This window comes from Peromyscus maniculatus, chromosome 6, assembly GCF_049852395.1.
Source record: "Peromyscus maniculatus bairdii isolate BWxNUB_F1_BW_parent chromosome 6, HU_Pman_BW_mat_3.1, whole genome shotgun sequence".
Taxonomy (NCBI): domain Eukaryota; kingdom Metazoa; phylum Chordata; class Mammalia; order Rodentia; family Cricetidae; genus Peromyscus; species Peromyscus maniculatus.
Window position 1 is genome coordinate 62,410,816 of NC_134857.1, and position 25,124 is coordinate 62,435,939.

The window sequence follows — 25,124 nt, forward strand, 5'->3', positions numbered from 1 at the left end:
CAAAAAATCTCCTCTTGTATTTAATACAAGGCTAGTACATTTTACGAGATCATCATGTTTTTCCTTATCCCAGAAGAAAAATCTATCCTCATGCATGAGTCAAGAATAAAGATGTTTCTATTGAGAAACCATCTCATTTGCCTTAGGATTCTAAGACTCTTATAACTAATTGCTTTGCTGCCAGAAACAATGATTGAGTTTGCAAGCTTTAGTAACCCTTCTCAGCAAGCCTTTTAAAGCCTCCCTGCCTTGTGCTTTCATGCCATTCTCTTTTCAGGCTTTCTTCTCTTCCTCCAGTCTTATTTCCTTTGGTTGACTTTCCTCATTTTTAAAATGTATTGGACCTTGCTAAAGTATATGCATCTTTGTAACTTAAATCTTACCTTTTCATAGTGTTATTATAATAATCTTGACTGAGTCATTGAAATTCTGGTAAGTAAAAAGTTCAGTTGCAAATTACCCATTAGCTAAACATTTAACTATTTATTTTGGTTTGAATTAGTTCTTAAAGTGTAAAGTTACTGTTTCTAGATATTTATTTGGGATAGTGATTTTTCTAAAATAACAAATTCTGGGTCATGACTTTATTAAGGAATTTCGGATTAAGAAGAGGTTCCGAAGAAAGTGTGCTCAACAGAAATTTCTAGAAGTCAAAGCAAAGTAAGCGATACCCCAATGCAAACACAGAATAATCAAGGATGGTATTGACAAATTAGACAGCTGCTTTGTGTATTTTAAAGCCCTCTTGCAAAAATAAACCCATCTGAAAAGGTGACAGATAACCTGCTAAATGACCCAAACACGACCAAGCAAGGTCTGCCCATGAGGAAAGACAAAATAAGATAATCTTAAAATTGAAATGGATATCCTAGTGCCAGGTGTAATACGGCCTCTCAGTCAGGGAGGCCGCAGAGCCTCTTTAGACAGCACTGACTCTTGTCACTCTTCTTAACTGAATACACCTAGTTTCTAAACCCCTGTTGCTGGAAATACTACACACCTTGACTGCAAGGTGTAGAGGAATCAAGCTGGAACTGAGCTGGAAGCTTCCTTCCTGCTCAGTAGCTTTCATAGTTCCAGAAGGTGATGGATATTCTGCTGGGGGAGAAAAGGCATCAATGGTCTTACCCAGCTGAACCCCATATCTACAGGACCAATCTGTGAGGCAAGATTTGCCCACCCAAGAAACAGTTCTGCAACTGTAATGTGAAGAACCAACTGCTCTCTGATTGGATTTGAAGCCCACTCTTAAAGAGTAATATTTTTAACCTGCTCGTGGCAGAGGGGGTCCTAACCCCGAGGGGAGAATGTAATGCTATTGTTTAAATGGTCATGAAGTCAGGCAGACTTCTAAATAAAATATGTATGTTTATACCTATAGACAAATGCTATTCACAACTTTAATCAGAGACCTTCTCTGTAATGGTGGTGACTGCAGAGACACATAACTACTCAGAGTGCTTCGGACAGTCAGTCATGGCCTGAGGAGTTCAGGAGCTTTACCTCTCCCTGATGAACGACCCTTGCTACTGATAGATTCTGTGGGGGAGGCAGCCATCTTTTTCATCTGTATAGCCACTGAGGAGCCTGCCAGGCCCTAGTGAGTAGTCCCAATAATGAAGAGATCACAGTGATCTTCAATAAGCTCAATAAGTCTCAAAAGAATTCAAATCAAAACAAACAATAACAATAAAGTCATGAATGTAAGAATAGAACTTGTAAGGAGAAGAGGGAGGGAAGAGAACTGGAAGGGAGATTCAAAGAAGGATGATAAGAATCAGAATGAAATGAATAGTAGGCGAAAGATCATTCATACTGAGGTAGAAATCTCAATGAAATTATGAACAGCTTCTTCTTCTGAGCGTTCTGCAGGGGTCCACTGGTGTGTCTCTTGTGAAAGTGTTTGCCTGGCATACAAGAAAGCCTTGTATTCACTCCTCAGCATCATTCAAGTGGCTGTGGTGGTGCACACTTGTTAATGTCAGTGTTCAGGAGGTGGGCCAGGGTACCCAATGCTCACTGTTATACAAATCTATATATCTAGTTGGAGGCCAGCCTGAGCTATATGATATCCTGTCTCAAAACTGAAATCCTTATTCCTTTTTCCTATTTTGAATTAATCATTTTAGAATTATTTATAGGCAAAACTTCCATTGAAATAGATTTCATGGTAATTCATAAATGTATCACTTATAGGACTGAGTTCTGTATATGAAAAATTAAAATATATGCTATGTAATTTGTGATTCTCCCTCCAAATAAACCTTTCTGTCCTTGAATAGAAACTCTCCCCTAGAGTGAAGCAGTCATTCTCCTGACAGCCAATCAGGAAAATGTAGAGCAAGAAGCACTGATGTTAAGTCAGGTGTCACTTGGTTCCTGGATCATGCTAGCTTTAAAGATGTTCTATATTTCACAGGTTCATCTCCTTTGCCCGCATGATAAATAATTCTCAGAAAACAAATCATAAGTACTGTTATACAATATTATATATAAAATATCATCTAATAATAAGCCCCACAGTTACCTTTTCCTATTGGTCTATAGATGCATATTGCAAATCCCCCTGTATCTTATAGTAAAGTGCTAAAGCTCGTAAAACATCAAGCCATGCTTTGTCTCTTCTGATGTTTAGTATGAATAACAAATTTTTTTTTTTTTTTTGGGTTTTTCGAGACAGGGTTTCTCTGTGTAGCTTTGCGCCTTTCCTGGAACTCACTTGGTAGCCCAGGCTGGCCTCGAACTCACGGAGATCCGCCTGCCTCTGCCTCCCGAGTGCTGGGATTAAAGGCGTGTGCCACCACCGCCCGGCAATGAATAACAAATTTAACATTAGTTTTAGTTTAATAATCCACTGTGAATACTACAACCCAATGAAAGTCGTTGCATATTTTTAATTTTAAGTGGCTTAGACCAGAAAAAATAGTCTTTTTTATAATTGTTGCTAACTATAGAAAAGTTCTTTATGTCATCATATTCTATGCTTTCCAGAATTGCTCTCTTACATGATGCTTCTTTTGAAAGTACAAAAATAAGCCGGGCGGTGGTGGCGCACGCCTTTAATCCCAGCACTCGGGAGGCAGAGCCAGGCGAATCTCTGTGAGTTCGAGGCCAGCCTGGGCTACCAAGTGAGCTCCAGGAAAGGCACAAAGCTACGCAGAGAAACCCTGTCTCGAAAAACCGAAAAAAAAAAAAAAAAAAAAAAAAAAAAAAAAAAAAAAAAAGAAAGTACAAAAATATAGAACCAGCTAACAGCAGATTGCTCATCCCATGACCTAATGTCATAAGAACTTCACAGACAGATTATGATATGACATAAAGAAGATAAACTTTGAGTCTTTAGAAATGCCCAATGCAATCACTCTTGTTATAAAGAATTACATAACGAGGGTTTGAAAACCCAGTTTATACTTCAGCAGAAATAAGCATTGTGAACTAAAATGCTGTTGGATTAAGAGAGCCTGTTTTGGTCCATGTATTCTATATGTATGCATTGAAATAGCATGCCAAATTCTATTCATATGTACAACTAATACATATGGATCAAAAATTTTAATGAAGATTCATTGGATTTGTTTTTAACTTCTATCAACTACGATTAAGCTAAAAGTTGTTACCTTGGTGAACAGAGGAAGAGGATGCTATCCGCTTCTGGTAAGTAGATCATTTGGCCCTTGAGACGTAAGCAGCTAATCTCCGTCCCAGTCAGTTCATCCTCACATTCAAGTTTCTCAACATCCAGCAATCCTTCCTTGAACAGAGAAGACAAAACATTAGCTTTTGACCTTCCCCTGCCTGACAAGGCATCAGGAAGGAGTGAAAAGATACCCTTCTCACCAACCCTAAGGGAGTGGAAGCTAGCCCATTAGAACCAGAAGGGTGATGTCCTGGGTAAGATGGGCAGTGCTTGATGGCCTTCTTTGCACACAGGATGACGGTACTGGAGCTGCAGCTCCTGCATTCATTGTAAGCGCCTGTGATTTTTCCATATGGCCACACACATTTGTGAATTGCACCAAAGCTAAGGCAAGCTAACTCTGTGTTCACATAACAACTGAAAGCAGTCAGCATGTAAAGCACATGTGGCCGTGCCTTTGGAACATCATGTGGGGAGTATGAAAGATGTGGATGCTTGGGAAATTGTGTTTGCTACAATTATCCCAGGCGCACAAATGAGATCTGGAAACCATCTAAACTACCAACTACATCAGTTTATGGATTCTTAATCCTTTTATTTCCCTACAGAAAAAGAAATGTTAGCAAGAATTATAAACTATTTACAGAAGGATAAATCACTAGCTTTGGTGACATTATCAAAGACTTCTTGTTAGGTCTTCTGATTTCTTTCTTTCTTTCTTTTTTTTTTTTTTTTTAAAGCATTGTAAATTCAAGGGAGTAGATGTTGGTTTTATTATGTGAGACTGAAGAGACTTAGATGTTCCCAGCAAGACACTTTCTCAAACTTTTTTTTCCCCTACTGGTTCTCATCAGCTGACAGAGGTCTACGTTCTTCAGCCAAGCATTGCTCTCTTGAGATTTGTGTTTTATGTTCTTCTATCTCCATTGCATAGACTATGCTCACAGATGATTTCCCCTCTCCATTCCATTGATTGATAACATGTCTTGTTTACATTCAGTTGAAGGAGTGTCTAATTACCTTGCTTCTCAGTACAAAGACTGTATTGATATGCGAAAGAATCCCATGGAAACTGATGTCAATATGAGGGCGGACCAGAGAGAACACAGACAGAAGGCTGCAGTTCCCAGGCTGGAGCTAAGAGGCAAAAAAGAAAAAAAAGAAAGAAAAGAAAAGAACACTCAGCAACTTAAATTTTACTCTATGATTAGATATTAATCTTGATATTAAGCCAGATCAATTGCATTTATAAGTGAAAAAATCTTAAGTATTATCCGGGAAATTTATCCTGAATACGCAACTGAGTGATTAAGCAAACATCAAATACTGGCAGACAACAAACCTCATATGGATTTAGGTAACTAATATTCAAATATAAGCTGATGCAAATAAAATAATAATTTCAGGGGAGAGAAGGAAAGTAATTTTCTAAGCTGTAGCATCATGTGTTAGATGCCTGTGGCTGAAAAATGAAACTAAATATCAAAACACCAGTAAATAGTTGCTTAACATTCATCAAAAGAGAGATAATGATAATAGAAGTAATAACACGCAGCAGCTGCTTATGATGGAGCAAATAACTGGATGAAAAGGATCTGGTGTCTTGTCAGGACAGAAGGAAACAGGAGTAACACACCCGGAGGGAAAGCCCACACGAAACCCTCTTCTGCTTCTGCTTCCAGAGCTACAGCTTTGCACAAGACCTCTGCACTCCAGGCCTGAATTACAGCCAAGGTACCTCCACACGCACATGCCATGGGCAAATCCTTACATGGACTAGAGAGAAAGGGCAAATACGCTGAACCCTCTGTGGTCCTTCAGTGCTCAGCCACTCCACCCATGGTGACTTCCATGCTTTTCATCCCGAGTGTCTGCAAATTCCCTTCCTCCCCTTGTCAACAGCTGACTTTGAAAACTATTTTTGGAAGGCAGACAGGCAGTGAATATTTATTCAATAAACAAAAACATGAGTGAAATCTGACTGCTGTTCCCGAGTCCCCCATTTTCTCCCAAGGCAAATCTGCTGTTCTCATACAACTCCCTCCTCTCCCTGTCAGTGATCAAAGAAGAAGCAAGTAAGTCTAGTGGAAATATTTTCAAATGCGCTTAGGTTATAAGTGCGTGGGATATTTCCTGGGGCGTTGTCAAAGAGGAATGAAACCTGTGACAGGGTCAGGCCCCCCAGGGACCCTGCGGGGTGGAGCTGTGCCGTTTACCTGGGGGAGCACTCTGTAGATGGCATTGCCACACTGAGTGACTACCAGGTCCCGGTCAAATATTATGTGGAAAGGAAATGCTTTGCAGAAGGTGTACGGGCTGATGCGTGATTCCTGGGTACCATTTTCTTCAAACCTGTCCAGATCTTCATAAAAATCCTCTTCTTTCGACTCTTTCTCTTCGATTAAAAATTGAGTGTGGTCACATTCTTCATTTCTTTGCTGAATAACCTGGATGTTGATGGGAGAAAACATGGTTAACTGATGGTGTTTTAGTTCAGCTATGAATCTAAGTGACTGTTTCTGAACACTGCGTTTAGAAAATTAGAAAAATTAAAGTATGTGCAAATGCTATACACATGTAAAGCTGAAAAATCTTTCTAGATATTTTCAGATCTGTGCAATGTGAGGGCAGTATTCTTTTGGGACAAGGTCTTATGTATTTTAGACAAGCTTCTACCAGGAAAGTTTCTAGTCAGCTAGGTAGCTGAGAACAACTTTGAACTTCGGAACCTTTTGCCTCTATCACCTAAGTACTGAGATCGTGGGTTTGTGCCACTGTGGTAGTTTATTCCATGCTAGAATCCAGAACCTTGTGAATGGTAGGCAAGCATTCTACAAGCTGAACTACCTCCCATAGTTACTAATACATCATTTTTAATTATAATTCTGGTAGGATTCCCCATTAGCACACATGGCCTTTTGGGTGGCCTAGGAAGAGAGTAGGCCTCCCAAGCAGGCACATTTGTAGAGCAAATCCATGGCTACACTGCCCCTGAGGCTGCACGGGACAGGCACACAGAGAACAGCTAACTAGGAGAAGCCACCCAGGTTAGAGACAGAAAAATGGCGATTTTCCTCATTGCACAGTTTCTCTGTTGATACCTTGAAATTGCCACTCAAAAATAACAATGGCTGTCATCATACAGCATCAGGAAAGACCAGAGCTGGCTTAGCTATGTTCACCAGCACAACTTGAGTTAAAAAAAGAAAAGAAAGAAAGAAGAGAGAGAGAGAGAGAGAGAGAGAGAGAGAGAGAGAAAGAAAGAAAGAAAGAAAGAAAGAAAGAAAGAAAGAAAGAAAGAAAGAAAGAAAGAGAGAGAAAGAGAGAGAGAGAGAAAGAAAGGAAAGAAAGAAAGAAAGAAAGAAAGAAAGAAAGAAAGAAAGAAAGAAAGAAAGAAAGAAAGAAAAGAAAAAGAAAGAACACGAACAAACATTTAGTTGACAAAATAAAATGTTCTAGGTACATTCTGGGAAAGACAAAAGAATCCGCATAGAAAAAAAGGGATCTGTAAATCAGCTAATTTAATATGTTCTTTACATTTCATTATCCACAATCTGATATCTTGCCGGCTGAAGCTCCGCCAGTCAGCACCCCTCCCCTTCCCCAGCTGGCGTGTATTCACAGAAAGTAACTGAATTTCCTCTTGCCTGAAGCAATGTATAATTAGAAAGAAAATCTGTTGCAAGGGGAAAATTGCCCGGTATAATGCACTCCCAGGCCACATAGAGAAGACTCCTGGGGCTCACACCGTTTCTGCTTTCGGGTGCTGCTAGTGTAGCCCACGAGCAGCAATGACTGTAGTGCCATTTCAAACGTTCCAGGGTCACTTGTATTCAGGAACGTCTCCGATGGTGGGCATTACCTTCATGTCTATCTCTGTGCCGTGGATCTGTTGAGCAACCGTCTTGATGATGCCAATGACAATGTCCTGAAGCCCCTCTCTTTCCGAGTAGTAGTGCAAAATGAGCCCCTTCCCTTTGTCTGCATCGGTGCACCTGAAGGAGGGTGCGCGCATCCCTGGGTAGATGGTAGCGAGGTGGTCATGCAGGGCGTCGAGGTTCTGTAGGGAAGAGGGAAGCACAGTGCCTAGAAACTTCTACGAGGGTTTAGCAATACAAGGAGCAGAAACAAGTTTCAAATCTGGATTTACTGGGCGGGTCACCATGGTAAACATTTACATAGGAGAGCCTTCGTGGCATCCCCGAGATAGCTCCATGTTAAGTACCACAGAGAGAATGAAAAGAGAGCAGAACGATTGAGAAGAATGTTTGTGATTATCAATGGTGCGTTTCAAGAAATGATAAATAAGTGCCATTCACCAGAAAAGGAGCACACTTAAGGACGAAAGCAGGCGTCTGAGGTTGCTCTTCACGTGCATTGTAGTAAGCAGTAAAGAATGTTTAAATCACTCACATCCTTTCTGCTTGCTCTATCATCCCCAACTGAATTTAATTAAAAAAAAAAAAAAAAAAAAGCAAAACGTCAAGGATAGTGAAACATAAGCATATTACTTTAATTATTGATATTTTTAATTAAAGATGTGTTTATTTAAGATAAAGGGTGTATAATTCCTTCTTTATCCGTGATCCCTGACCGAGATGAGAGCCCATAGCAAGGCACCAGACAAATGACTGTCTCCAACTAAAGTCTTGGAAAATTAAAGTTTTCTATTTTATTGTAGCTTTGTTTTCTATTTTATTTGTATTTATCACTTGGAACATGCTAAATTTCTTAGCATCTTCCATTAGTCCCTAAACTTCGAGACTGATTTATACACGGGTTGACATAAGAACTGTGAAAGCCACACTTTTAAGTCAGTCCAACATCATAGCATTTAGTTGACAACATATTTCATGCAGGCTTGTGCGGACTCAGGAGATACACCCAGGCACAGAGGGTCATGAAAGATAACACTTTTTCCATCAGTTGGGTAAATCCAGTGTCATTCTGTGTGCCTCAGTCTACAATGAATTCTGTTTTCTTCCCTCTCATAACCCCCTCGTAAAAATCAAGACAAGCTAGTGTTGAACAAAAATATGGCTTCTTCCTGTTTGCCTCTAGGGGCCGCTGTTGCCGTGCAAAAGTTATGAGGCAGTGTTCTAGCCTGCACAGGGCAGTTCCTGGAACCCACCTGTCCTAGAACTGCTCATTTCTTTCTATTGAGTTGAATGGTACAAGGGGTTCTTCTGCAAAACCCTTAAGACCCCTGCAGATCTTTTTGTCTAAAAATCTCGGGAGAGAAAATCTCTTGAGAAGAAAATGTATTGTCAAGAGTTTTACTTTTAATCTCCATTTTCCACAAAGTCTCAACTGAATTTGTGTCTGCATTAAGGACATTTTTGGTACATATTACAGTCCAAGTACTGTGCTGTGCTCCTTAAAATGAAAGAAAACCACGCGAAGTAGGCGGCTTAATAATATTTCATTTTTTCTAAACAAAATATTAATATTCTCTAGTCAATATACCCATGTCACCTGCTTACTGTCAATTTCCATTTTGGTTCATGATGTGCCCTTTGTACATTCCTACATGCAGTCAACCCAATCACTGGCAGTGACAAAGGTGCCATTTCTGCTAGTGGCTACCTTGATGTCAAGGCAGGTCTGACCCTGGACTTGATCACCCAGGATGGACGAGTCATTCAAGACAGCACCCTTCCTGTCTTTGGTGCAACCTTTGGAATTTGTGCACAGGTACAGACAGTATTAAAGTTTGAATATTGGTAATACAGCAGCACTCAAATGTTTCCTGAAAGGCAAGCGGGTTACTACAAATGCTGAGTGACAGTGTTTGTGATTCAAGCCTTTTTGTGGTAACCAACCCTCCGGTGATTTACTGTTGTATTGAATTTGCTATTAATTAAAAGGACAAGTAGAGTGCTTTGTTGGAGCACGGAAGATTTACCACTTAATGTAATATTGATTTTCTTTAGATAGTGCCCAGCATAAAATACACTCTTGGGACTTCTTCAGTTACAGCTTTCCTTACTCAATTTCACTCCATCAAAATTCAAGTGATTACCACAGCCTGTCTCTTCTAAGAAATTGGATTGTGATTAGATTTAAATTATTTTCACTGCACTTATACTGCTAAGAGATGTGCAGTATTCATATTTGAACTACAATTGTTACAGTAGCCTCGGGAAACCAGAAACAAGGACCCTTTGCATGGACAAGAGAGAAGCTTATCCACACTTGATAGCACTATCTAAACAGACTTGACAATTCATGAACACAGCTATTTTGATACATTTTGGGCAATAAAACGTTCTTCACAAAACTGGAGTTGTTTTATTTCTAAGTATAGCCAGGGAGGTAAGTACAGGAAGAGAACAGCTGCATGACTAGTTAGGAGGAGGATGCACATTCATAAAACAGCCAAAAGTCATGGGAAAATGTAAACACACATGCTTCAGTGTGGAGCAACCTCCGAAAAACCACGGAGCAACCTCAAGTATGCTTACACTTCTTATTTTCCTTAGAATCATTCAAAAGGGTGATGTTTTTGCCCCAATACCTAAAATTCAGTCTGAGGTTTCAATTTAATTTCTTTTGTTTGTTTGTTTTGGTCTCTCCAGACAGGGTTTCTCTGTGTAGTTTTGGTGCCTGTCCTGGATCTCGCTCTGTAGACCAGACTGGCCTCCAACTCACAGAGATCTGCCTGGCTCTGCCTCCTGAGTGCTGGGATTAAAGGCGTGTGCCACCACATCCCAGCTTAATTCAATTTCTAATTGTGCTGATATCTTGCCCCCCCCCCACACACACACACACAAAGAGAATGAATGTATGTTTTCTATGCAAGGATTCTGCAACTGTCAGTCCAGTTGACTGGTCTGGTGTCTGTGCTTTCAAGAGGAAGGAAAATGTGTCCTGTTACCCTGGGCCAGTACTGCAGCTCCAGGTGGGGTGTGCTCGGTACATGTAGGAAACAACTGTTCCCCTGAGAAACACTTTCAAGTTTCATACTTTTTAAGATTTTGGACTATTTCAAAATAATGCATCTTTTCTTCTTGAAATGTACCAGGTATATATAACAAAAACAAGCTTATACATAATGACAGAGACAAAATATGAAGAAATTCAAGACCTCCTTTCTCTGCGCGTAGTGTAGCTAATCAAAATGTGTACATTGGTCAAAGAAATGTAGAGATAAAGACTTTGCCTGGAACATTTTAGGAAACTGATTCTGTTTGTGTTTTCAGTCTTCATAATCCTTAACACCCTGAAGTTGTATTGATGATCCATTGAGGGTCAGCACTGAAAAAAACCTTCATGATGTTTCTAAAAGGCCTCCTGGCCACCCAGCACTTTCTCACTTTCCATTTGCTCACACCTCGGAAAGGCAGGGTCAACATCAACCATGGTCAATACGGACTGCAGATCCTGAAAAACCGCCCTCTGAGGTTAATGAGAAATAAGCCATTTTGGAAGTTGGAGAAGAAAGATTTAACCCAGCATCACTGAAATAAATGGTGAGCCTACCCATAAGTTGGTGGGAAACAGGAAAGTGATGGGAAACACGGAGTTACCCCCTTTCCATTTGGGAGCTACTCCTTCAAAAAAACAAACAAAAACAAAATGAAAAGAATTAGTATTTTTAAAAGAAAAGCACGGAGTGGACTGCAGAAATGGTTCAGTTTTTAAGAACACTTGCTTCATTTGCTCAGGACCCAGGTTCAGTTCCCAGCACCCACACAGCAGCTCACATCTGCCTGTAACTCTCCTTAAAGGGGATCTAATGTCCTCCTCTGGCCTTCCTGAATACTAAGTATCAATCTGGTGCACAGACATACATGCAGGAACTCACCCTTACACATAAAGATAAAAAGAAATAAATCATAGAATAGAAAAAAGAAAAAAAATGGAAAGTTCTATTTGAAAAGAAAATGTATCCAAGCCATTAAAATTATTTAAACAGAAATTGGTGAAAATTGTATGTATTTACCACAGCATTTTCTTAAAAGAAATATCTTAGTTAAGGATAAAAAAATAAATAAAATATACTTTTGTGACTATTACACATATTCCTGTGCTTTAAAACTCATGTTAAAAACAGAATTCTGTCAGATAATACCAAATTTAACAACTGATCTATATTTAGTGAAAGTATGTAAGCAGTTATTCAAGAAGAATCTTCCAATTTTTAACATTTTTATCTCCCTTCACTTTTGTTTTGTTTTTCTGTTTTAAATAAATGTAAGTCACATTTTAATTGCAGGTTGTAGACATTAGAGTTTAGATGTTTCTTTTGAAATCCAAAAGTTAAAATAAAGTGACTAGTGCATTTTCCTCCAAAATATAAATAATTTAGGGAAGTATTAGGGTTTTACAGCTGTTTAGGAAAATCCTACTATTTCCCAAAATAGCCACTTGCACAAACATTTGAGAAATTGAAATTGGATCTACTGTGAGTGCCAGGTTGCTGCTGGTGGGCTGTGTTTTATAACCCCAAACCAGAGCCAAGCAGAGCTGAAGGGAGCAAGTGACTTAACGTGCCATAGACCCAGCTGAGAGAACCAAGTCTCCAGCCAAGAATGAAAGAATATTTAAATTTTTAAATGAGGTCCTTCTGGGTCTTGAAATAAGCTCATAAATACAAATCTTAACAGGTCTCTAAAATAGCCTTTTCCCTGTGTCATTTTCAAGTCAACCTGGCAGCTCTTGATGCTGATTTTGTCTATAAAATTGCTAGGGCCATAAAGAACAGACAAGGTAATAATGCAGCATCATTAGGAATGAATGGGGAGTCCTGTATTGGCCTCATTTGGGTCCCATGTCAAAGGCCCTACAGCAGCTCACCAAGGACTTACTCAAAGTTCTTGGCTCATTGTCCATGTACAAACACACACACACACACACACACACACGCACGCACGCACGCACGCACGCACGCACGCACGCATGCACGCACGCACGCAAGCACATATTAAAAGAAAAAAATCTACAAGGAAAAATAATAAAGCCCTGTTGCAATTTTCCTTGTGGTAGAGCAAGCCACACCAACACTTACTGATTGAACTAGTTTATTGTCATCTTTGATGATTCTCTGTGCTGTCTGACTGAGTGTGGCAACTCCTGAATTGGAGTCATCAGTACATTGACAGGATTATGTTCTACAATGGACCCTAGAAACTGCCACTGAAAAGGCCAGGTCTCTGCAAGGGAATCAGGCAGACTTTTGTTCTGACCATTTTTACAGTTTGTGGGAATCAGGCAGACTTTTGTTCTGACCATTTTTACAGTCTGTGTAGCTTGAACATCTCATGTTAGGTGTCTGCATTCTTAGAGATAGCATCTTATGGTGAAATTTTTCTGTGATACCTAAGAGACAACATGAAAATATCTTAAGCTATGGCCTAGGATGCTTCAAATTGTCACCATTGCTGTATTTTGTTGGTCAAATAATTACTAAAGCCAACCCCTATTCAAAGGAAGCAGAATTGCATCTCGTGATGGAAGCCAGGCACAAGAAAGACAAGGATACTGTCAAAGTGATCTCTGGACAATGTTTTCTGTCATAATGTAGAGTGGACTGCAGTGGAAACAGCACTGGCTGGACATTCCTTCCCAGTGATGTTCTCAGGGAGCTAGCAAAGCATGCATACGATGCAGTGTTTCACTTAGTATGCAGAGGCCTCCAATAGAAATTTATGTATGCCTCACCTAAGAATATAAAAGTAGAAAATAACGAAAGAATCTTGCTAAAATATAGCTTCGTCCTTCTAACATTTCCAGTTAAATGCATATGAAATCTAACAATCACAATAAAAATGCTTTTAATTCTTCACCTTATTGTTTATGTTCTCAATTATAAAGTCAACTAAGGAATAAATTCCAAAGATGACTTTTATCAACAGCTCCAAAACTGATGGTTTCACAGACTTAAGAAAAATTGGTTACAAAGTATGCAATCCCTACAGACAAATGGAAAAAGCTTCCTCCAGAAGCATTTCTTATTTTCTTTTATCGCTGTGTTCATTGGGAAGTCTCATTTTCAAAGTCACCATAATACAAAATTTTAAACACTGAACACAGAAACACAGGAGAAATTGTATAAGGTTGTAAGTTTGGTGAAGGAAGCAAAGTCTCTCACGTGAGAACGTAAGTACCTTCAATTATTTAAACCAAATAATCAAAGGAAATGGCAAGATTTTCTAGAACTAAATTACAGATATTGCCATTACTGTGTGGCCTACAATACACCATTTCTATAAAGGAACAGAGGTATTATCCCAATGAAAGAACCAATTTTTTAAAAAAATTACTATTACTTCAGACTTAGGCTGACGAGGCAGCTCACTGCATAAAAGCACTTGCCACCAAACCTGATGACCCAAGCATCATTCTGCAGAACTCAGGAGGTGGAAGAGAACCAACTTCTTAAGACTGGCCCATGACATCCACACATGTGCCTTTGCATGTACACATACATGTGTGGGTGAACTCACACACTAAATAAGTAAGTGTGAAAATATTCAAAACAGTAACTCTAGAATTAATTCCTGCAGGACTGATAATTGCCTAATACACACAGTTTTTGATATTCAGAAATATGTAGAAACAATTTCAAGTTATATATGTGTTCTCATGTGCATGTGCATGCATGTATATGCATGTATATGCGTGTGTGTGTGTGTGTGTGTGTGTGTGTGTGTGTGTGTGTGTGTTTCAAAGCCATTCTTGTGAATATGTCCAGAGAGATATTGGGAAGAAGATCCCCAAGTCCTCTTTGGTGTGATGAAAGTGGTAGATGCCCACTCAAAGCCTGGTCTAGTAGTTTCCTGACCTATGAGTTCACAAGAGTGTCATTGTCCTCTGGAGTATTTAAGTGGCAATATCAAGTTGCCATTTAAAAATATATAAATATGTTTAATGTACAGACACAACAATGTATTTAAATGTACAGATACAGTATTGTAGCCTAAAAATTAAATAATAAATACCAATTTACCTTGTGTATCTAGAAAGAAAATTTATTCTATGTGTCTTCATTTATGGATCAACTTAGGTTTATCTCTATCAACTGAAATTCCCGGGAAAAGAAAAAAAACAAAACAAAGATAAATTGAAAATTCTATAAGGCTAACTGACCAGTTAGAGCTTTGTGATTGTAGAGTTGGAATGCTGCAGATCTAGAGCAGCCAGATCACCTTGAGTTGTCGTAGATCCTTTAATAGCCCTTTTTTTCAATTATGAGCTAATATCTTTGTGTAAAAACCTCTGGAATGCATCCTTAGCCTGCCACTAATTTGCAACAATCCAAGAGTGAAGCATGCCATCAGATAACATCTAAAACATGTAGTATAGTTTCCCTCACTGTGCTCTAACCCTTGGTTGATTTTTTTTTCTGTGACTACAAAAGTTTGTATTGCCTACACCACAATAGAACATGTAATCATATCTGGCAACCTGGATCTGTGTTCCCAGGTCATAGTCACTCATACTTGCCTTAGAATAACCTCTCCTAACTCCTTTAAGAAGGGAGATAGATGCCTCCCAAACAGATCAAGCCAATCAACTGTCTCACCTATTCAGAGGGCCTGATCAGTTGGGGGCCCCTCAGCCTTTGGTTCATAGTTCATGTGTTTTCATTCGTTTGGCTATTTGTCCCTCTGCTTTATCCAACCTTGGTTTCAACAATTCTCGCTCATATAAACCCTCCTCTTTCTCGCTAATTAGACTCCTGGTGCTCCACCCGGGTCCTAGCAGTGGATGTCTGCATCCAGATTCCTCAGTCCTTCGATGGGGTTTCTACAGTGGTACCAGGTCCTGGGTTCGTTGCATGAGATAGCTGTTTGAAACCTGGGACTTATGCAGGGACGCTTGGCTCAATCTGGGAGGAGGGGACTGGACCTGCCTGGACTGAGTCTATCAGGTTGATCTCAGTCCTCGGGGGAGGCCTTGATCTGGAGGTGGTGGGAATGGGAGGGGGGGAGAGGAGAGGGGCAGGAAGGGGGAGAACAAGGGAATCTGTGGCTGTTATGTAGAACTGAATAGTATTGTAAAATAAAATAAAATAAAATAAAATAAAATAAAATAAAATAAAATAAAATAAAATATTGAAGAAACTTTCCTAAAACCTACAAAAAAAAAAAAAAAAAAAAAAGACGGGAGATAGAATTTTCTGGAAGAGCTCTGAAAGTTGCACAGCCTCACTTCAGATGGATGGCCCTTGATGGAATCCTTACTCGCTGAGTTCCTGCTGGATCTGCTTAGTCTGTGTTTTCCTCCTTGCAGGGAATATTCTTTTGTCCTTAAACTACTGATTCATCCCCCAGATTCCGACTGCAGACTTCATCCCCTGAGCTACTCCGCAGGGTCTCTGGCCTCCCGCGGTTTACATTCCAGTGGGAGAAACAGGAAATGGTGGTGCAGTCAGTGCCGGGGCTGAGGCTGGGGACAGTGTGCTTTGAAAGCGTGAGAAAAGCCAGCGACCCCATCACAAGTAGGGCAGAGTTTGGAGAGAAGTGGAGTCTTCCTGGAAGAAGAAATGTGACCTGGAGGGCTGACTTGACTGTGTGAACAGGAGCCAAAGCCATGTTCTGGGCAGAGGGAAGAGCATGCACAGAACCTCAGACAGAGGGAACATGGTTAATAAAAGATTCTACAGAGATCGAGGTTGACTGTATGTACTAAGAGAGACTAGAGATGAAGAGGATAAAGGGAGAAGTAATTTCCATTGTTTGAAACATGATAAGCTCTACACTCCCAGCGAGCAGTAGAGTTTATTTGCATTTTAGAGAAATCAGAGTTAAAGAGAGGAGACTGGAGAGGTCAGGGAGATTATCCAATCTCTAAACCCGGGAAGACCCTTCCTGGGAAGTTTCAGACAACATCAAAAAGGCTGAGTTCCCCAGATGTAGCATTTAGGATAGGCTAAATATCTGGTTATTGATTAAAACCTGGCAGTGAAAAAGAAAATAAAAAGCCTTTGAATGCTCTTAATGATTGAGCCCAGTTCATGTTACTCTTTCCTGAATGGTAAAAGCACACGCTGAAGAGTGTTTTATTAATATATGCTGGAAGAAAATTGTTATATGTAAGCTAGGGTGCTTTACTTTACAATGACAGATACAGGAAAAATGTCCACTGTGTTTCTATTTGCCAGCCTAACCATAACAAAACCACCTACTCTTAAGTATTATCTTAGCACAGTAAATTTTTCACGATAATAGACAATTTCAAAACTAGAAAGACAAAAATTCACTTGTTCAAAGGTAGGAAAAAATGAAATTTTTACAGTATCCAAAATACCTAGTTTCATTTTCCACAGTCTTATTCAAGGGGACACAAAATAAAAACATATTTAATTTAAAGATGTTAATACCTGTTTAATATTAAATTGTAACTGAGCCTTTTTCTATTCTTTGGCATCATCTTTGTGGCTAGGTGACTTACTTCTTAGCTCATTTCCAATGTGAAAGTTCATACGTGGTGCTGTGGTCTGGTGAAAGGCCATGGCTGGGGAGCGCACAGGCTAACAGGTGACCCTACCACTTCTGTTTTGCTAAATCAGCATACTGACAGCTGAAACTGCTAGCTTCCTGCTGATAGACCAGCTCTATCTTCAGCCTAAGTCAGAGAATCTTCTTTTTGTTGCAAATAGTAGTTAGTGAGGAAACTTGTGGCCTTGAATGTGTGATGTTTGAGTCATTTTGTTCAACCCCTGCTGGGACAACCGTACCACTGCTTCCCCAGCTCAAGGAACACCAGGGAAGGGGGAAGAAAAGGAGTATACAGCCCACAGGATCGGGAGGATGACCATGAAACATGTCTTCTAAACATGCCATGTCCAATGCACTCATGATCTCAGAGAAGCTGTGGCTGCCTTTTCTAGACTGAACTTGTCAGATATGGGTTCTGGAGGGAGCCATGGGGCTCTGGCTCTCATGAGAGAGATATTGGCTATTGGTAGTTGTGGTTGCTAAGGGAGAGGAGAAAACTGTCTTCAGTGATGTAGCTACTAGCTCATACCCATACCCACAGGGGCAGTCTTGGTTGAACCCAGTGCGTCATAAAACAAAGCAAAACAGAAAGATAGGATAGTGGGGTGAAGACCTGTTACAAGGAGTGGGGAACTGATAGAGATGTAGGCGACAGGAAAGGGTGGGGAGGTGAGTGTTACCAGGGCGCAATACATAATGCACAAAATTGTCAAATAATGATAAGCTTTTATAAAGTGTTGAGGGACCTCCCCCGTTAGAGCATCTACAGCTGGGCAAGGCAGCTTGAGAGCACAGAGAAACACAGCCACAGTGAGGCATGGGCCTTCATCACTCTGCCATGATACATGAAACAGATAGATGGTCAAGATAAGTACAGGTGGGATAGAGGAATTAGTAAATCTACCTAAATATGTGGGCTGTTGTATAGACATGGCCATTCAGAGTTTCACGAAAATGGAGTAATGCTGGAAGCTAAAACGTCATTGGTGGAGCGGAATAGATGGCTCAGCAGTTGTGTGCATCTACTGTTCCTCTCCTGTCCTCTGTGTGTGCACATGCACACACACACACACCATATTTTTTAAAAACTTTTCTGGTAAGGTAAAAGTGGCGAGCAAAAATAACTTAAAAATAGACTTTGCCTGGGTGTTGGTGGCGCATACCTTTAATCCCAGCACTCAGGAGACAGAGGCAGGTGGATCTCGGCGATTTCGAGGCCAGCCTGGGCCTCAGGGTGCATTCCAGGACAGGCACCAAAACTACACAGAGAAACCCTGTCTCGAAAAAACAACAAAAAACAAAAAACAACAACAAAAAATGGACTTTGTATTCAAAAATATAAAATCCCTCCAATACTTGGAAGTATCAAACTCCAATCCATTTGAAATAATCAATTTAAAGGCCATCAGTTTGACTTTAATTTTAGCAGCTACTTCACTTGGAAGGGACAGCATTTTGTGGACAGCAGGACTTTAGTAAGTCCACAGCTGGAGACTGTAAACCAGCGTTCATCTTGATTTAATGCTGCTTTAAGTTTATAAGAAAAATGTTCCTGTGTAAACAGCAGACATTTTGATTAAACACAAAAGTTCTTATTTTGGCTGTTAAATCAATAATGCAGCTGGCCTTGGAGTCGTTTACATTCTCCCAAAACTGGGCTTCAGTTCAGCTGGTACTGCGCTGACATCATTTTCCAGCAAGGCCTAGCTACTTGCAGCAGTCAGGTTAGGAACACTCTTTGCAAACAAGCCCCATGACGCTGGGCATTCACACATTCATCCAGAGGGTCTCACAAACGCCAGAGCTCAAAATAGCACAGGCGGTCCAGAAATAGTATCTCAGCAAATGGGGAATTCACTAGTACAGACTTCTACAGTAATTGTTCAATGCTGTAAGATAAAAGCCTTGGGTGGCGGTATGGTATTTGTTTTATTTTGTTACCTGAAAGGGCTTTGGATTTCCTTTTATCAATGTGTGTGTGTGTGTGTGTGTGTGTGTGTGTGTGTGTGTGTGTGTGTGTCAGAGAGAGAGAGAGAGAGAGAGAGAGAGAGAGAGAGAGAGAGAGAGAGAGAGAGATGGATCAACTAATTTGTAGCTGTAACTCTAAGGCAAAGAATTAGTTTTCCTAAGTAGAATACCTAAAACAACATCTCCTCCCCCCCCCCCCCGCCCCCCATTCTCCCATCCCCCAACCCACCTTTCTCCTAGTAAGGAGGCCCAGCAGCACTTCCTGAATACTGATACACTGTTCAATGGGACCTTAGATTTAGGAGTATATTACAAAGAATAAAGCTATATCATATATAGAAAAGAGAAGACCACACCATTCATATCTGCAATTCTTATTTAAAGCAATTGAACAGATCGTAATAGACCATGTGGACTTGAGGAGAATACTAATCAATGGCTTGCATGTTTAGAGTTAACAAGTAGAGACCATGAAACCTGAAAGATACGCAGGATCATCAAATAACGCGATTTCATGTGGGAATGGTCACTAGGGTTCCTCTTCAAGAGCAAGACACTCTTGTCCAGTTGGCTAAATAGAAGTACTCAAGAGCTCAACTTTAGGAGCTGACACCCAGAGCCTTCACTCTCAGGACCTCCAACTTCTCACCTGCAAAAACTCCCTGACATTGGATCCCAGGACACGCAAGATGGTATCATAGCCAGACTCTTGACAAAAGACGAAAAACATCTTCCCAAACATCTGCAGAATTTCACCAGCATTGAGGTCTGTTTTGAAGGTTAAAGAAGAAAGAACAACAGGCAGAAAACTGTCAATAAGAGGAATAAGAACAAGTCTATATGAAAATGACTTAAAATATCCACATTTTTTTGTGCAGTATGAAACTAGATAGAGTGTGAACATAGACTGAGAATCTCTGGCCAGCATACTGCAATTGCTGGAGAAGACTATGTGCTAACATGTTAATAGTGTAATTCACAGAATTAGCAATGTAACCATTTGCTCAACTTACATAGTAACACACTTACATTTAATAGTTTATAAGTATCTATTTAGTGTATTGTTTCTTTTGAGAAACAGTTTATTCAAGTCAAAGATACAGGCCCAGAAAAATGGCTTAGGTAGTAAAGGTGCTTTCTATCAAACTTAGTGACAGAGTTTGATGCCCAAGTCCCACATGGTGGAGGAAAGAGGAAAGGACTCCCAGAAGTTCTCTGACCTCCACACATGAACTGTGGGACATAAGCATTTATATACCATACACACACACACACACACACACACACCACACACACACACACACACACACACACACACACACACTATGAATAAATATAATAAGATACTCTGTTGCAAAATAACTTTTCTTTATATAAACATAAATATTTAACTACTTCTTTCCAGAGTACATACCCTAATATCCTGCTTTTTTCTTAATAGGCAGTCATTAACATTTTCTAAATTTTAAGTGTTTACTTTTTCTGTATGGATTTTGACTGACATCTTATTCAACTTATGAGTGTAATAATGTACTCAACTACTCTTCTCTAGTTGAAAATACATACCTTTTGCATTTGATAATATAAATAATTGTAAGAAGACCACTTACACATAAATCTTAGTAAGAAGCAGATATCATATGTCTTCAGTAAAAATTCCTTAACAGTGTGAGAAGGCTGGATGGATGGAGTCTTTGGCAAAGTGCCTGTCTCAGAAGTATGATAAGCTGTGTTTGGATCTCTAGCCCTCATACAATAGCCAGATATAGGAGTGAATGTCTGTAACTACAGTATGGGTGGGTTGGAGACAGGTGGATCACTGGAGCTTGCTTGCCCATGAGTCATCGAGCCAAATCTTGGGCTCTAAGTTCAGTGAGAGACCCTATCTCAGAAAATAAGGTGAAGCAATTGACCAAAATGTAGAGTTGTGGAGTCTAGTCCAAACTGATGCATCTACAACACAACTACTCTACCTAAGGCTCAGGGATCATTTCAGAAGAGGGACCAGAAAGACTGTAAAATCTAGGGGACTAGGGAGTTTGCCGTGAGATTGTGTCTCCTAAATATGTCAGAAACTGTACTCATGATATCAAACCGCCATGGCTGCTGAAACAGGAGCTGAACAGGGATGGCACTAATAGACAAGCTAATGTGGATGGGAGCAGGATGCTCATGAGGCTTCAGCCATATAGGAAGAACTACAGGCAACTAAGGGATGCTGAGAGCAGAAGAAACAGTCTTTCTCAGGGAAAAGCACACCAATTGGTTATTTAATAACAAGTGGTCAGCCCTGAAAGCATAGACATAAAAGTAACATTATATGGACTGAGCAGGTGGTATTCATGCACTTCGGAATGTGTGTGTGTGTGTGTGTGTGTGTGTGTGTGTGTGTGTGTGTGTGACAATAATAAAAAAAGAGGTCATACATAGATTTGCAAGAGTGGGGGGTATACACAGGAGCGTTTTGAGGGTGGAAGAGGAATAGGGAAATGATATAATTACATTATAATCTCCAAACTTTTAAAAATATATTTTGAAAAAATAAGAATGATTAACAAAAACACCTGACTGATTTCTAGCCTCAAAATATACACATATGCACACATATGTATGCATGTCCACACACACATGTGATTTGCATGCCCACACACACAAACATGTACACTTCACACACAAAAAATGAATTTCAAAATATATTAACAGAGTTTAAAAATATTTTAAGTGATGTAGATAATATAAAATCAGTTCCCAAAGTTGCCTCAATTTATCACTAAATTGAAAACATCTTATTTCCTCTTTAGCTCTATTCTTGATCTGGACAGATATTTCAGTTTCACAGATTTGAAAATTAGTATTTTAAAAGTTTACTCCATATTTTCTTTCATAATTGCTGTCTGTTTTTTCTTTTATCTAGTAGTTTTATTTCTAATTCATAAATCCTGTCCAGTAGAGCTGAGAGTTTCATGGTCTTCTGTGCAGAATGGAGTCGAGATGCATATGAGCCCCCTGGAACATTAATACTCATATCAGCTTTGTTCCATGAAACCTGTTTGAATTACATCTTTTTCAGCCATGGGTCTTATCTATCAATTTCATTTGTCAATGAATTTCCTCTCTCTCCCTGTCAGTGCTTCACATAGCTTATCACTGCAACACACATTTGAAAATAATGCTCTCTGCCCTCTACATTTGAATGCTTACTCTATGGTTGGTGCTGTAACCAAAGTTTTTATGGCTGAAATATTAGTAGTTGTATTTTCTCCATACAAGGACTTGAATGGGAAGGGAGAATTTCTACGTTCCCCTTTCTACTCACTAAACAGCTTATATGGGAAGAATAGTTTTCAGCATAGCCCCAGCTGAGCATCATAGAATCGCTCCACCACGGCTGTTCAGTGAACAGCTTGCATAATCATACACTTGGAGCATAGATTCCTTTGCAGACCTATGTGTGGTTGATCCAGAGTAGCAATGATTCATTGAACCTACTGAGGACTTTGCTTGCTGCAGCCACCAAGTCGTATGTTTTGGAATCATCATATATTATTCTGACAAGAAACTGGCCTTCTTCATCCAGCTGTGCCTCTTTTCTGAAAGAAAATGAAAGTGTGATGGAGAGCAAAGTTAAAATGAAAGATCTGTCAAAATCATAATGACTCTGTGAATAATAGATCTAGTTCTAGAACAGGATTTGTAGAGCAAAATTGCTAAAATTGACACTGTGTACCTAAAAACCTAGTGATTTAGGAAAAAACTGCCACATGCTTCTATCCAAATCAAAAAGATACATTTGTAACATGAATCTTAACAGGTCTTATTAATAAAAACAAACCTGGAGCCAGGTACTGGGGTCAACACTGGAAGATCAGAGAAGCAGAACAAGTCACAGCTTTCTCAACTCGAAATTCCTCAGCTGATCCTCTTTCCTCAGACTGGAAGCCTCTGTGTCCTTATCCAAATGGATCTCAGCTGAAATGCTTCTTGAAAGTCTGAAAGCTTAACCAGCTCTAGTTCCTGGTCCTCACACCTTATATACCTTTCTGCTTTTTGCCATCACTTCCTGGGATTAAGGGCATGAGTCACCATGCCTGGCTATTACCAGTGTAGCTTTAAACTCACAGAGATCCAGATGGATCTCTGCCTCCCAAGTGATAGGAACTCACTTATCTTGGAACAAATACGTTCTAGGGCGACAGACGTGTTGAGGTGAAAACGTAGTGAGTGGATCAGAAGAGGCAGCAGGGTGTGGGAGCAATGACTTCAATCCAGGTGATTGTTCAGGTAAATGACACACGGCCTGTTGTATTGGACTGAGGGACGGAAAAGCCTCCGGGAGGACAAGGAGGTTTCTGGCCTGAGCAACTGCTATCAGTAGCTGGCTTTAAACACATTAGGTTTGAGATGCTGAGTGGACTGGTCAAATCTTCTAATATAGCTCTCAAATATTAAACACAGTAGCTCAAATTATACACAGTTAGTGCAAGGAAATCTCCTCCATCACTTTTTAACAGTCATCAGGATTCTATAAATACATTTATTTTGATAGGATTTGGATTGCTTTTCTCAAATAAGTGTCCAAGCAGAGGAGGAAGTCATCCTTCAAACAGTGCAGGGTGGAGAAGGCACTGACTGGTTCCCAGACGGCTGTCTCCATGTGAAATTCACACACCACATGGAGAGCCATCTCTGACTCCACCCACCTCAGCTGAGCCCTCTACCCAGACAGCTGCCATAACACGGTCAAGGCCAGCCATGGGCACTCTTCTCTCAGAAGCTGTCCAGTTCCTGGCGCTGCTCAATCTGTTTATTCAAGGAAATCTCCCCATCTGTGTCATGCATTATGCACGACTTAGCATGGAAATATCCCCGAAGACATCCTATGTTCATCAGAGCACATAATTTATGATTTTGCTTCAAGAACATAACAGGGATGTTGTTTGCCTAATCTTCACAAGGTCTTGCATCCCGTTCCCAGCACCAAGGAAATGTGATTTCAGGGCTCAGAAGTTACTAGTTGAGTGAAGTTAGGCAAATCACATATACAGCATGAGCATTACAACCTAGCTTTTCTAACACGTAAAGGAGAATGTAACTCGCCTCCCACAATGATAATGACAGAAAATCATGTGAGTTTATGTTCTAAATCATTAAAGCAGTGCATACTAATTAAGATACAGCTTTATGTATTTGCATTCCCAATTATTGAGATACATGTCGTGTGGCCTTATTCTGTGTCCCAAACGTACATAGCTATCAAGTGAAAGGAACTTAGTTCTCCAAAGTGCTTACATCTTCTTAATAGCATACACTGGGAAAATATGTAAAAGTTCTGAGTATATAATGTACAGATGTATATCCTTTGATAATGCAGTGTTTGGGTTAGATATTCTTATTGCTGATTGTAAGAATTTGTAAAGCACAGGAAAGAAAAAAAACTAAAAAGGAAATAGCAAGCTTCCCTTACTCCGAAATAACTACTGTCAATATTATATCAAGATTTTCACATTTGAATATATAGTGCTTTTTATTGCGCCAATTTCAATGTCAAATTTGATGGCTATCTTTTCATTTCAACAAATACTCTTGGATACCATGACTGCATAAATTTTCATTGTTTAAATACACTGAAGTCTTGGCAGGTAGAGTGCTTTTCTTTTCTTCTACAAGTCCAAATAATAATGTTATGATGAGTATATTTGTAGCTAATTGTATTTCTATACAGGAACAGAATGAATTCCTAGGAATAGAATTGCTGGTTAAAAGGGCATGACTATGTTAATTTTGTTATTTTCCCATTAATTTTTTATTGTGAACCAACACTAATGCCCACATGGGAATTTAGAAACATCTGACCTAAAATACGCATAAATGTTAATCAAGTCTACAAGAAAGTGTATGCTAATTCACCATAGTCACTGTGTTCTGTTCTTCCAAATGAATTAAATCAAATCATATATATTTTTATAATAAACTTAGTTTATATGAAACACATACCCAGCCATAGTAACCCTTAAATGAGTGAGAAAAGTCCGTACTCTCTATGCATAAAATGGAGAAGCAGCTTTTTTTTTCCA

General features: G+C 39.7%; 1 protein-coding gene across 1 annotated transcript in view; it reads right to left on the reverse strand.

The window, feature by feature from the left end:
• Gucy1b1 (guanylate cyclase 1 soluble subunit beta 1) overlaps window positions 1-25,124 on the reverse strand; it is a 46,092-nt gene that overhangs the window by 9,187 nt on the left and 11,781 nt on the right. Inside the window, exons 3-8 of the mRNA XM_006985303.3 lie at window positions 22,540-22,640; window positions 19,700-19,818; window positions 7,500-7,697; window positions 5,854-6,084; window positions 4,658-4,774; window positions 3,618-3,751 (exon numbers count right to left, since the gene is read on the reverse strand). Coding sequence (XP_006985365.1) covers window positions 3,618-3,751; window positions 4,658-4,774; window positions 5,854-6,084; window positions 7,500-7,697; window positions 19,700-19,818; window positions 22,540-22,640 — 900 coding nt within the window. The remainder of the gene's footprint in view (window positions 1-3,617; window positions 3,752-4,657; window positions 4,775-5,853; window positions 6,085-7,499; window positions 7,698-19,699; window positions 19,819-22,539; window positions 22,641-25,124) is intronic.